The 14,945-nt window shown below is 37.5% G+C and overlaps 1 protein-coding gene across 1 annotated transcript; it reads right to left on the bottom strand.

Moving 5' to 3' along the window:
- Positions 1-8,638: 8,638 nt before the first annotated feature.
- LOC116290146 (transmembrane protein 205) lies at positions 8,639-13,225 on the bottom strand. The gene is made up of 3 exons (XM_031697141.2): positions 12,911-13,225; positions 12,215-12,378; positions 8,639-9,976 (listed from the first exon to the last, which is right to left on the bottom strand). Exons 1-3 carry the CDS (start codon positions 13,161-13,163, stop codon positions 9,692-9,694), a joined length of 702 nt encoding a protein of 233 aa, XP_031553001.1. The 5' UTR covers positions 13,164-13,225; the 3' UTR covers positions 8,639-9,691.
- Positions 13,226-14,945: the final 1,720 nt, after the last annotated feature.

Genomic DNA, 14,945 nt, shown 5'->3' with positions numbered 1-14,945 from the left:
TCATGGAGATTTACGATACCGCTTGTTTTTCGCAACTACTTCGAGATTATACGATTTTATTGCCCAAGAACACAAATGAATCATTATACGAACGCAAAATCCGCAACATCGACACAACAAAGGATAGTTTTCAACCCAACGCCGGATAGCGATCTTGAATTTTCGAAACTCTAACAACTCCCTTCGTCGGCAAAGAAAATATTTTGAAAAGACACTTGTTTTTGTTGTCATTTCCTTTTCACGAAGAAGGTTAAATATCTTAACCGGATTTGCAAGGGCCAATGTGGCTTGAATAAAAGTCTTTTGATTCCAGTATTTGTTACGCACAGAATTAAGGACTTGGATTTCGATAACATCTTTGAAATAACGTTTCGTGGATTCTTCAAGAGTTTCAGTAGATGAATGCATTAACATCTATGTGCATTGTCTGATGTGTGAATTATTGAACGTATCTTTTTACTTGTAATTTTATTACCAATTTCCAACTTCAGTTTCTGTGGGACTTGTTTGTTTATTTATCATCTTTCATTTGTTAATATCTTTGATTATTTTCCATTAATTCTGTTTGTTTGCCAAGTTTATTCCTTTATCCCTCCTTCATCCTTTCCTTTTAATTTCAATATCGTTCTTCGACGCTTAATGGTTGGTTGTTGTTCTGTTTCCTTCCAAAAGAAACATTTACTGATTCCTTCTTATCTCCTTTTTCTTTCCTTTCATCTTTTTTTCTTTCCTTCCCACCTTTTTCCCTTTCTTCCTTCTTTCTTTTCTCCCTCCCATCCTCTTTTATACTTATCTTTTTCTGCGTTATCGAATATCATCATTACTTTTTCTTCACAAGCTTAAGACTTATGGAAATTCTTTCCTTAGCTTGGGCAACGAGTGGCCAACTCATTTCCCAGTGGTTTTATCTAAACAGACTAACCCAACCAAGCTAACAATGATCAGTTAATTCAATGAGCAAATGGTCGTTCAGCTCTCTCTAATTGACAGAAGAGTAAGTTTATTGCAAGGTACAAAGTGCAAAGAACATAGGGCAATATTAAAGTAGCTTAAAGTGTTTAGAAAAGACGCATTTCAAAAGTCAGCCTCAGGGCTCATGTGCCGAGAAAGTTGTATAGCAGATTAACGTGAAATACGGAAACGCTGTTACCATTTCTCGGAAAATCTGAAAACCTACGCAATTTATATCCTCATTCGGTTAAAAAAAATCTGCTAATTATCGATATTTTTCATAAAATGCAAAATATATTCAGCCGGGAACTCATTGACCTTAGAAGTGCTCTGATACCACACTTGGTGACACCCAAGAAACCAACTCTTTTCAAAGAAAAACAATTCCAAGTTCAAGTCTATAAATCATTAAGTCACACGCTGTTTCGTTATTACAGATGAACTTTTCTTTATGGAAGATTTCAAATTTAGCTTTAATTTTTTAGGTTTTTTTTAGGAAGAAGTAAGTCCGAACTTTGATAAAACTGCTAAAAAAACCGATTTCAGTGTAAAAGTCTTGCTTGCAAACGTCTGAATTCCAGATTGGGTTCATTGCGGTCATTGTTGTGTCATACGATGTCTTTGCCGCCTACATAACTTATTTTTAACTTGCCCGAAGACACACACACACACACGCACACACACACACACATATATACATACATATATATTATTCTGCTCTACTTCTATCGATGTATTGAGCACTATTTTACGGAAAATTGATTCACAGATTTCTTACATACATATATATATATATATAGCGCAAGGCCAATATAATATATACAGCGATAATGGAGACATATATACCCTTCATACTAATTGATGATTACTTGTGTTCAAGTCCTGCTCAAGTGCATACTGATTACTGTGATTTTTTATTTCACAATTAGTCGTTGAGGCGGCAAATATCTTCAATCCAAGTATCTTAGACATGCATTCGTAAAGCATTTTGAGGCCTCGTGATTTTGCTCATGAATCTAACAGGAAGGGCACATTTTGATTCAAACTAAGGCATTACACTTGTCGACATTCTCTGGCTGTTATGGCCGATGCAATCTGAAGTTCACTGCACGGCAGTGAGATTAATGTTAACAAAGTTGAGATTTTAAATATTTTATGCCATATAGACATAGTGCTTATAATACCACTGATTTGTTGCAAGTATTCATTTAGTCGATTAAGATAAGATTTTTACGATTTTTTTAAAAACCTTGATAAGAATTATAAAACTATTAATGATGGATGCATGGGTGGTTGATAAGTGTTTGCTGGAACAAGTGGTCTGCCTTGAGGTAAACCAAGATAAGACAGCCAAATGTCCTAGGATTAATTTATAACTTCATTTGACTTCAATACTTGCTAACAGGATATTTATCAAGCCTGATAAAAATGAATTTATCAAACTAAAGACAATAAAAAATGTCTGAAGACTTACACATCCTTTATCGGTTGGCTATGAGCCATCGAAGAGGTGTGCAAAGATTGGAACTGTGTTTTTTTTTTCTTAGTTTGCCAAAACTTTTGAGGCCAATGAAAAGGAAGTATTTATACCAAGTGTTGTGCGATTAATTGAAAGATATACCCTTATATGAATATCATGTTACAGATTTTGGTATACAAGGTTCGTTGGCTTGCAGTGCACATGCAGTACTGCACGCCCCTCTTGTGTTGGGCTTCTCTAGATCTTTAGGTTACTGAAATCATATACCCGCTTATGACCCTTTTTCTCGCGAGGAATCAGCATTTATGAGCCTTAACAAACTAAGCTACTTAATTAAGTAAGTTTCTATGAAATTCTCACGACAAACATTTGAGACGAGTTTTTTTCAAGATAGCAAACATGCTCAAATATTTTATTTTAAAAAAGTTGCGAAAACTTCTTCTTTTGAGCTCAGTCGCGTCCAAGGACAATCAGAATATAAATTGTACGTATGTAAAATCAGTATATTGATAAAATATATATTGTATTATTTTCTTCAGTATAGAAATTTTAAGAACCTTTTCCTTTGTCAAATGGATTCATTTACGTTTTGGCTAACGGGCTTTGAATAGCGGAATGAAGTCTGTGTTGGAAGTGAATCGTAAAAAGCGCAGCCGGGAAAATTCCATCAAAACGCAGTCTAAGATTAGGTCTATAAAAAATGAGTTATTCTCGACAAAACAAGTTCACTGTCTTTCACTAGACAATTCTGATTTATACGCTTTCAAGTACTTTCTATGATAAAAAGGCTTTTTCCTTTTGCGCGCGTTGCTAAGGGTCTTGTACAAGCATATCGATTGTATGAATACAACTGTATAGGACCAGAGATTTGGTGTCGGTGCTGACATGTCAAGCAAACAGTTTAAATTTATATATTATATATTACATGATATAGATATTTGTTACGTTCGTGAGACAAGTTTTGCTTGTACGAGCCGGTTTGAGCAGTTCTATTGAGGGCAAAATTGCGCTGAGTATAACAACCCCGTAAAACGTGTCTGGGAAAGCTATTGCACTGCACAAGTTACAGTATTGCATTCTCTAGAGCAAGCATTTTGTATGGATATCAATCTGTAGAATTTGAGAGATGTTGTCTAAAATGCTGTCTGTACATCCAACGAATTCGGGAATGCTAGTAATGCCTAGCCTAGTCAAGACAAACTGAAAAAGTATGTTCTGTACTTTCTACAGTGAAGGCGTCTTATTTGGGGTACCAGAATATATCTTTTCAAAATTTAAGGCTCAGATACTTTAATAGGGATACACCCAATTGATCCTATAATTACTCAAGAATCCATAACAAAAAAACTGGTTTATCAGGTTATAGGGAATCACTTAAAAAAAGGAATTTTCTTTCTGATCATGAGCCGTGTAGAAGAGTAATGCTCTTATTATTAGCATTTACTTTGAATGCTTTGGTGTTGGATGTAATGCGGAGCTAAGCCAATGAATGCAATATCTTAATTATTAAATACAGTATGATAGACAATATATAGGTCCCTATTTGAGTCTACAAAACTTGATGTTGCCTGGTCCAGCTCTAGCACCACCTAAAGTCGTTTGATCACCATAAATTCCTTATATGGTAATTTTTTTTACCTAAAATTGATTCGATTCCCTTTGTTTGTCGAGTTAAGGCAGTGAGGACACGCGAACGGCGTCGTTTTTGAAAAAAGATCACTCGCGGTGTATTTAAACTCAATGTTTTATTCAGTTTAGAGGGTTTGCAACAGTACTGAATTTCAGGATATATAGCCTAAAAAATCTCAAGGTGTTCGCAGTTTGATCAAGTGTCTTCACTGTAGTGAAAGTCATGTGCCAATGGCGAGAGTCCTAGAAGGTTTTAAGTAGTGTTATTATGATATTCTGGTATGATAATCGTTCTCATAAAACATTTCTATAGTAATGTTATTCGATCTGAATAAAACTGACATACTTAAAAAGTTTAAAGATTTTTTCAAGAGGATGAACTCACAAGCAAAAAAGAAATAAAAAATAGAGCAAATAAACTATCAGCAAGCGTTGCAAAACACACACATACTTTTGAGTAATACTTTTCAATACAGTGTTATTTTAGTCACTCAGTGCACGTGTAGTCAACGTGCCACAAGTTGCCGATCGAGTTAAAGCACGATTCATTTTTATACAACGAGGCTTTAATTGAAGCAACGACGGACATCCGACAATTTTCAGTTATGGTTTTGTATGTATTTGTTTGAGCCATGGGCCCACTAATGCGTAGTCGACAGGCCGCCGGAAGGGAGCAAGTTATTGCTGGACATGGAATTGTTTTTAATGTTATGAACGTCAATAGAGACTTGAAGTTAATTATAAAATATATTAACCATATGTTTTGGACCGGACAAAGTCCCTTTGATCGAAGTATGTGACTTTATTTGCTTTCCTATCGGAGTCTATTAAAACAAAGCGGAAGCAAAAACGTTAATCATGCTCAAGGAAGGATGAAATAGGAAGTTGTCACTACCGATCGATACGGTTCTCCGAAGCCATATACGTGTAAAAGTGCACACCTATCTAATATTTATATATAGTTTTTTTTTATCGATTTGCCTCAAACAGTTTTCCTGTTCCTTCTTTTGTAAGTATTACTGAAATAACAATGATTTTTTGGGGTTCGGACTGCATGGGTAGGGCGGAGGCCATTCATCTGCATCGATAGGGCGGAGGGAGGCCATTAAACTGCATCGATAAGGTGGAGGAAAATGCTGAATTGTATGGGTATGGTAAAGTGAGACCATTCAACTGCATGAGTAGGGTGAAGGGAGACGCTGAACTGCATGGGTAGGTTGGAGGACGACCATTAAACTGTATGGTAAGGTGAAGGGAGACAAAAAGACATAAAGAGGCATTTTAATGTTCCTTTAAAATATCTTAGTCATTTCCTACCACATACAAGATTTTCTTAAATCCGTGACCCTTAACTATTATGATTAGAATCTAATTTGTCCCCCTGCTTAGATATGTGGATGAAAACATAAATATCAAAATCCTGCACTACAGCACGTAATAAATATGAGAAAACGCCTCCGCAACACTTCCCCTATAGTATTCTCGCATCAAGTGCAGTTGTTTTTCTAGTTCACCAACATGTTTCCGGTTTTGTTATACCAGTCATCATGGCGGCGCTATGTTTTTGGTATTTTAGTTCTGCAAAAGGACTGAATACTGAGAATAATTGCAAACCGCATACACATCGAATCACTGACTTGAACCATGAAAAGAGTGACCTGCGAATTTGCGGTCTTGCGCTTCCTCTGTCAGTCCGAAAAAATACTATACTATCTGGCTATAAAAAAATGAAGCATTAGTACAGCGGTAAATAAATGTGGCGGCCGTGTTCTAGGGCGTAATACAATGGGAGAATAGCAGAGACCATGGAGGGGTGGGGTGCGGTGACTTAAGCCGTACGGCTTCACTGGCCGTTACGTTACTTTTACGTTCACCCATCTTCGTCACTCAGTAATCTAACGTAATTTTCACGAGCCTCTCTCTCAAATGACTCACTTGACGGAAAGGAAAAAGGAAATCTCCATAAAGGGGTCGAAATGGAAATAGTTTCGCAGTATTAAAGTTACTTGTTGTGGACGCACTTTTAGTCCGTGCATGCTTCAGAAGGAGTACAACGTCACGGAAACACTTACTGTACGCAACACGACTAGGATCAAAAAAGATCAACAGAACTCTTGTAGTTAAACACACTGACGGTTTACTTTGGTTAAGTACGATACTAATGAAATGTTAAGTACTCAGATTAATCCTTGTACTTAAAGTCTGAGTTGTATGTGATCCGCCCTTAGCCTTTGCTTGATGCGTGTTATACGCGATAAGGAAGGGCGGATCGCATACAAGTCATCTTTATTGTTATTGAAATTCATGCACGCAGTTTGTAAGAGACATCACATGCACGCACGTATGTATGTATGCATGCATGCATGCATGTATGTATGTATGTATGTATGTATGTATGTATGTATGTATGTATGTATGTATGTATGTATGTATGTATGTATGCATGCATGCATGCGTGCATGCGCGCGTGCGTGTGTGTATGTATGTATGTCAAAAAATTATACTCGATTTGTCCTAATATTAAAGTCACAACTATAACTATTGCAGTAACTTTACATGATCTTTATTACGTTGTACTTAAGTAACCTTTTAACCTGACTGTAATGAAATAATCATTGCGTGGTGACATTTGATGTATACGTACGCCAGTGTAACTAAATACAAACGGGTCTAGATTGGAAATGACGAAGTAACCGTAACCGAGAGCGTACGTGACTTAACCGTCAGTGTACTCGATCGGATAACCTGGAAATGATATTATGTTTATTTGATGGCAACTTGATCATTATCAGTTTCGTATCTATCTTGGTAAGCTAATCTCACTAGTGCCTTAAGCTAATGGAATGAAAGATGTTTCTAAGAGCTCGTCGGTAATACGCAGTACCTAGTGAGAAGAAAAAACTAGAAATAAACCGGCCGCCAAACATTGTACCTCTGTGGCGGTCAGCTTCTAGAAAGTTCTTCCGAAAGAGCTTAAGAGTTTCACCTCTTTATAATGAGCTAGTCTTCTGGTACTTTCGATGAAATTCTCTATCTATTCAAATGCATAAAACAGCCTAGAAGTTTCTAGAAAAATATATCGTACCAATATAGGATAAGCTAAAAATACATGCCCTTTCTCATGTTCTGTCTCATGCAATGATATGATCTAAAAAAAGCATGCAACATGCTGGGGTGGAACAAATGCGGAACTCCATCCCGTGACCATCACCGGTTCCGTGTCTTAATTGAAACACCAAACTCCGACATCGAATCCGAGGCCGAACTGTGCGTAGTGTGGCAAAAGGTTTCGCATTCCAAAGCCGCTCTAACGTGCGTGCGCTGTAAGTTACTTAGTATATTACACTAAACCCTTACTGTATTATCTTTAATAATCCCTGGTAATCGTGCCGCAAAGAACAGACGAGAACTCTAACGACAGGCCCGACGTATTAAGATATGGGCACCCTGAATCATAGCATTATTATTGCTCCAGCACGTATCCTCGGTCAAGCAGAGTATAATCAACTAATTGAACTGGATGAGGCGGGATAGATTTCATAAACGTGTTGTATGCCAGGAAAAAAGGTTAAGAAACATGGCATTGAGTTATTGATTATGATCCATTTTTAAAAACTCCGTTAGAGCAGATATCAGGAAAGGCATTACAAATACACTTAAGGATAATATGTCAAGGTTGTTATGAATTACACTATTTAAGAGGTGACGTCACTATGATAACTTACAGGGCATGCGCAAGCTATGAAATGGAAAACACAATGGGCGTCACGTTTATTTCTCCATTTGGAGTCTACTTGTGTTGTGATTGGCTACTTTTGAGCTCCATCGGACGAAAGGATGAGATTGGCCACTTTTGTAATGAGAAACCATTTACAAGTTTCAAAACAGTTGGTCATAGAGGGCACTGAAACAATTAATAGAAATGATCGAATTAAAAGAGTTTTTCGGTGCAAGTCCTTGATCCTTTTGCTACGCCCTTCTTGATGCAAAATCTTCTCACATATTAAGTTATTCTATTCACCAATGCCAAGGTAAGTTCTTGCCAACAGAGCCGCACCCATAACCTCCTAACGCCCGATCTAGTATAATTCTGCTTTCGATTCCATTGGCAGGAAGTGCCAGAATCAACAGTGATTTTGTAATCAAATCTTATACAGAGGGGTTCTCTTGGAAGTATTAATTGCATGGTCATCTGGTAACGGATTGAAAATGGTGCTGAAAATGATGATAATTTTAGGGGTAAAATGTTATCATTAATTCCCTTGCGATGAGACTTTTTGAATTTAAATCTGTTGTATTTTTCAAAATATCTTCATTTTAAGACTAAATTAAGTTAGGTTCACTGAATTTGTTTTAACGATTAAGATTTTGGTTATCAAAACATTTGAATGACGTCATAAAGATAATCGCGCGCGCACTAAACGCCTGCGTGGTAGGGCTGTGTGAGAACAATGCCCGCGAACTTCCTTAACTCAAAGTGCCGTGATCGTAGTCGTAACTATCCCAAAATGCATTGTGTTTCACGTAATCATATGATAAGTCAATATTAATAGTCAATTATATAAGAACAATGCCCGCGACAAGACAATATTTTTATTTTTCTCTTGGATTTCTACAGCTTTGCTCAATAATGCTAATCTTTAATGACGTTACTCTTCTTTTCGGCTTACAGATAGAACAGATACAATATGTTTTAAGCACCAGTGCTATGCATTCATATATAATCAGTGATATTGCTTTTTCTTAAATAACCGAAAGATTAAATACGTAGTTTGCTTTGTTAGTCAAATTGCTGTCAAGTGTCCATGATCTCTCTCTTCAACACTCCAAGTAAAACCCTCGTGGTAAACTTTCTTTCTGAAAAATGTATCCCCTCCAAACAAATTTGCACCACAATATCTTCATGATTTCCCCCCAATTATTTCCCAATTTCAATTTGATCCTTGCCCTGACTTAGATCAGCCCAGAGGTTCTTTCAGGGTTTGGAAAAAATCCCCCCCCCCCCCCCCCTTAAAAGGTATTGATAATAAATTTGAAAGGTCCTCAAGATATCCACCCAAAAACCAAGACTTTATTTACGCGCTTGGCCTTCACACCTGCCTGTCCCTAAAATAACAAGTGTCTGCTTACTTCGATCAACACACACACACACGCACACACCAAAAATTAAGATAAACTTGACTAAAAAATTGAAGTCCGTTTATCAAGTAATCCAGAGTCCAGTCGTCAGTGATTATTTTATATTGCAAATATCATAAGGTTTGAGGTTATTAAATCAGTCATCTTTGCAGCCATGTTTCCAGATTCTTTTTCCAACGAAGTCGCAATTCTTTTAAAACTTCCATCGATGATATTTGTTTTTGCTTGCTTCCGGTCAAGACGGTAAGCTTCTGTGCTCTTAAGTAAAAGCGTCTCTTGTGTCTCTTCATCCCAATTATTTATCGTTGCAAGCATCTTTCAACCATTATACATAAACCACAGTTTTCATCTTCTGGTATCTCACCACCTCAAACCTCGCAGCCTTATTTGCAGATTATATAAGCTGGCCTACCAATGACATTCTATAAAGCATTTTCAACGACAAGCAAATCTACAGTATAGAGGGCTATTATTGGCTAATGATCTTGTCAATCACATAGTCACTTGTGTTGCTAGGTACCACAGGTGTAATAAGCAGCCAGCGTATGACATGAGATTTGCCATTGACGAAAACCCATGAACACAAGCGAATGATTTGGTTATTTTAAGGTATTCTTCGTCGTTCTTGAGCTTGTTGTCAGGAATGGGACCAATTTCCTGGCCATACCCGCGCTCCTTCTCAAATGCGTACCTTTTGTCCATCAGTCGTGTCGTGGTTGGTTCGAGGTACATGTAGTTCATCATGCAGCAAATCAAGGAAACCAAAAGCCCTAAAGACTGTAGAAAAACATCGATAAATTAATATAAACGAGATACCAGATAACAGAGTCAAAAGTAGATTTAGTCAGACGTTTCCAAAGAGGACACTCGTTCTCCCTTCATTCAGTGGCGATATGATGACCAAGAAAGTCATGCATTGAAATCCGGCCACGAGGCTATGACAATCTGTTATATTTATATGGGGATGTGAAAGTGAATTAAATACTCTCTAACGCCCGGCTAACGTGACATTATATCATTTTCAAGTAACCTTAACAACTCTGCGGAAATCCTGGGGTGCAGGTCAATCTTCACGAGCAGGTAAAGGAAACGAATAATCACATTCAATATGCACGGGCAGTTTCCTTTGGCTAATGTCTTAGCTAGTCATTTACGAAATCATGGCGTAACCTTCTGCCCACTACGAGCCAGCTTAGTTGATCTTCAGAACAAACTCAAGGTCAACCAATCAGAATGGAGGATTCAACATCATATTTTGATTAGCATTTCCCATGATTCTGCCAAGAGAACCCATGAAATATGAATTATTCTTTCTTTAAATTGATCGTGAATGCTACTAGTTGAACTCATGGTGGAACTCTAGTTCATTTAACACGAGAAATCTAAATTGTACTCAGCCCCTGCTAGGGAAATGCTAACCAATAATAGTTGACCCATAATCCCTTTAGGGTAACGCCGTCAAGTAAGCTGGAGAGGATGGCTCGGGCGTAATCTCATTTCAGACCATGTGCCATTCCCTAGAGTATCAATTTTTTGTTAAATGGTTCAACATAAGAAGACACATGAAAATGGTGTCAAAAAACCTGGCTATCCGGCAAATACAGACAGCATGCACAAGGTTCAACAAGTTACTTGACAGGTTTCTCCCGTCCTCATCTTTGTGGGAGATGTCATATACACCTCTTTAAAAAAACGTTCTCGGTCGAAGATTTGAGTCTGAAACTTGAGAAGTACATGAATGGCAGATATTAAAGTTACTCTATAGACCCCTTGCATGTGACATTGAATCAGCTCAATTTGGGGGACAAAAACAAAAGAATTTCAATCTCCAGAGAATTGAAAATCCTATTGTTATGTCTTCCACATTGAGATGCATTTCGACGTGCTGCAAGGGGTCTCTTGCCTTTTGCAATTGGTTTTGTTTTTGCAAGTAGAAAATTTAAATATTAAGGAAAGACATAGTTCATTTTTGTCTCTTTAATTAGTTACTCACAACATATCTAAATATGCCACCACCTTTGAGAGATAACCTTTCAGAATTCAGATTTCCGACCGACAAGGTTTTTTGAAATAGGTGTATATCATATGCGATTTGACGACATGCCACAAAGTAAAAATCAATATAGTATAGTTCATATTTTGTCTTTTTAATTAGTGCTTCGCAACCATTCATTATCTAAACATGCCACCACTTTTGAGAGATAACCTTTCAGATTTCAGATCTCCAACCGACAAGGTTTTTTTTGACTGCAAAAAGCGTATATCATATGCAATTCGACGACATGTTACAGAGTAAAAATTAATACGGTATTTTAAATAGGAGACCAAAAGGAAACTAAATACTGAGGGAAACCAAGGCGCGCAAAACTAAAAAAATCCCATCTGCTCGTGTTATTTAGTGCGCTATCGTAATCTCAAATAAACTATTATCTATGATATTCTCTGTCCCTTTCTTCTGCATCTGCACAGCACCTCACAGCCAAGTTTACTCCAAGTCAAGTTCGATGCGGTTGAAATATTTTTTGATATTTGATTAAGCTACTCGAGTTGTTAAGAGGGCAAACATATTAACCAAGCATAATTCAGATCACGTTCCAATGGAAAAAAAGAAACTAAAAGCTGAGATGCATGCAGACCGGTTCTTTGTTGATGCTACAAGACACTGGACTAAATGAAACCTATAGCAAACAGTGAATAGAAGAGGAAAAAATCTACAAAGAAGCCTGCTCGAGAAAAAGTCTTCTTGCGGTGACCACCTTACGTTTATGAAGATAGAATACATTTTCTCATAACTTCATAACTGTGGACTAGTTAAGGACTTCTCTGTAATTAGTCGTGGGGTGCATGTGATGCCTTGCCGTCATGTCGGTTTTTGGTGTTGGGTCACCTCTGTCATGTCAACCAAAATGACGACTACTCCTTTTGTTTTTTTAATTCCATGGATCGGGATGCAAGCCACATCATATACCACTTTAAGGTTCTACTAATACCCCCTAAACGTCTAGATTTACTTACCTGAATCTTATCTTTTCCTTCCCAGTGCTGTATAGGATGTATCAAGCAGTACGTGGCCAAGGTAATAGCAGTCAAACATGCCCCAGAAAAAAAGTACTTTGGAAAAAGTTTACTTTGCAATTCACCAAAAGCATGTCTTCCCATGTTGAAGTACATTGTCACTCCTGTATGGCAAAAAAAAAAAAAAAAAAAAAAAGGGGGTAAAAACGATTTAAAAAGGCTAAAATGTGTGGGAAACTTAACGGTTTCAGTGCGCACAAAATTATGGTACCGTGTACCGCTGTCGGTGAGATCGGCCCAAATATTGTTTCAGGCTTCGATAATATTTACAGGTTCACTTAAATGTCTGTATTGTTATAAAACCATTGGATAAAAAATGTGTGGCATATGATTCCTAGTAGATCCCCATTGTTATCTTAGAGTTTTTCTATACAATTTAAAAAAAAAAAGCTTTTTGTGGCTCGCTACTTTGCATCCATTGGCACCAAATTTCAAAACCATAAAAAACTACATTTTTTCTGATAGAACAAAGCTCATAATTGACCGTCACGTGGCACATGCGAGCAAGGTCTGTGGTGAATTACATAACTGAACTACCCTTTTTAAAGAGTACTAACCCGGCGTCTAGAAAAATCCATGTAACCTTAATCAAGCCCCATATTCATGCCAGGAATAAAAATAAGATATATAACATACCAGCGATAAACGTCGCCCAAAACTGTATTCCCAACCACGTTCCAAACGCGAAAAGATGCGTAAACCTTGTTACTGTAGAAAGAATGCTTCCTCGTCGAACTTCTTCAGATATTCTTGAGGACAGGCTGAGAGCAAGCATGAGAACCACGAAGGTTGTTAACTGTGGACATACCCTAAGCGTCATGACTCGTTTCTGAAGCTTACTGTCTTGGTTTTGCGCGGGTTTTGAACTTAAAACTTGATTACTCGACATTTGTTCGCAATGTATCTTGCTTAGTGTAGACAAAAAATTTTTTGCTGATACGCCTCGATTAGCTGTTTATATAGTGAGTGTCTGGGGTCAAAGATTTAGTTTTCGTGCGCAAAATCACAAGTGTCGCCACGAGTGACTGACGCAGCCATAAATAGGTTTTAGGTCTGCTGACATCAATGACTTTTCGTCCCAATGCGTACCTCACGCAATATCACGCCGCAAAGGAAACTCAAATGTCGGTTTGCATGTGTGGGTATATTAGGAGCAGTAGGATGGGGTTATAAAGAGGGAGCCACGACACACTTTTGTGTAGTAGCGGAGGGAGGGAAATGTAAATGATATTTATTTTACGTGGAACATACAGAGTAATTACTCATTCTTCAGAGCCAGAAGATAATGATTATGAATCACTCGATGCCAGATCAAATTGGAACTGATTTAGAACGGAACTTATATTTGCGGAGAAAAACCGAAAAAAAAAAACCAGTTGTTGAGGCAAAGGCTGGAGAGCCATCAAGCAAATCTGCTCACATCGCGGCGTACCTAGTCCGGGAATCGAACCCCGAGGTCGCATTGGATAGAGCCAAACGCTATCAACGCTACGCCACCCGTGTTGTTCCTAACGGATGTTGCATTGGATGTGCAGCAACAAAGTGCAACTAATAGCCAATAAGTCCGGCTTAAGACTTCAATTGTCTACTTCCTTGACGTCATGGTTGCAATCCCTCTTGCACTTTACACTGAGGCTTTATAAGATCTTCCATGAAAGCTTTGCCCGCTTTTGAAACAGGCTAAGATTTCCATCATGCAACTATGGTAATGATTAGTTTTGAAAAAGTTTTTTTTTCTTAAACTGGACCTAAACATGTTGCGATTAGATCAAGATGGATTAAAACGTTTTTGAAGTGTTTTTGAAAGTTTTCAAGCCTGAGAGAAAAAGTGTTTCTCTTCTAGACACGAGAAAATATGTTATCATTTATAGTGGTTTATGAAGCGAAATCGTGACATATCTCTCAAACTATAAATTACCAAGGCTAAAATACATCGGCACAAATATACAAGCACACATTCTTTTAACTTACGTAGTTGAAAATGAATTTGTTATAGTTATTGGCAAATAAGGATTACTGTAACAAAGGACGATGCACTGCATGAAGATCGTTTGCGCAAGCGAGTGCGTGAAAGTTCAGCGATACGCCTTGTATAGTTATTCGTCGTTCTTTATACTTTGAGTCGGATTTGCTTTTTGATCTCAGTGTTTGGTCAGTACGCGTGAAAAAATCCCAAGCAAATAAACAGGCCACATTATAATCTAACAACGAAGAGGAGAGTACCGCAGAGTGTCGCAGGAAAAGGGCTGGAGCCAGTATTGATATACTGCGATATCTTTTTCGCTACTCTAGATTACTTCGTACAGTAAAAACAAAAACGATTTTCGAAACATTTGTTCGAAGTCTCCTTTTGGCGGAAAAAGTGAATTTCGCCTTGAAGAGCTCGATAAAATACTGCCAGACTCCGCGATAAAATAAATCCATCGCATACTACACCTTAAAGTGCCTATCATGATATAAAAAACATAGACAGTGTGTGGCATAACTCGGTGATTATAACACAACTTATAAAGTTTGAAAAAGGAAAGGTTGCGCTACGAGGTATTTCGCGGAAAAACACGTTATTATACATTTTTTATTGATTCAGAATACACTCTCAAGAAGTTCAAATATCAAAGGTCCTGTTTTGGTTTCTGTGTCCCTATGCATTTTATTGTTTTTTTCATAAAAT

This window comes from Actinia tenebrosa, unplaced genomic scaffold, assembly GCF_029948245.1.
Source record: "Actinia tenebrosa isolate PJP-AT-01 unplaced genomic scaffold, QUT_ActTen_1.0 PGA_scaffold13__45_contigs__length_12533684, whole genome shotgun sequence".
Taxonomy (NCBI): domain Eukaryota; kingdom Metazoa; phylum Cnidaria; class Anthozoa; order Actiniaria; family Actiniidae; genus Actinia; species Actinia tenebrosa.
This window is presented reverse-complemented; position numbering and strand designations above follow the sequence as displayed.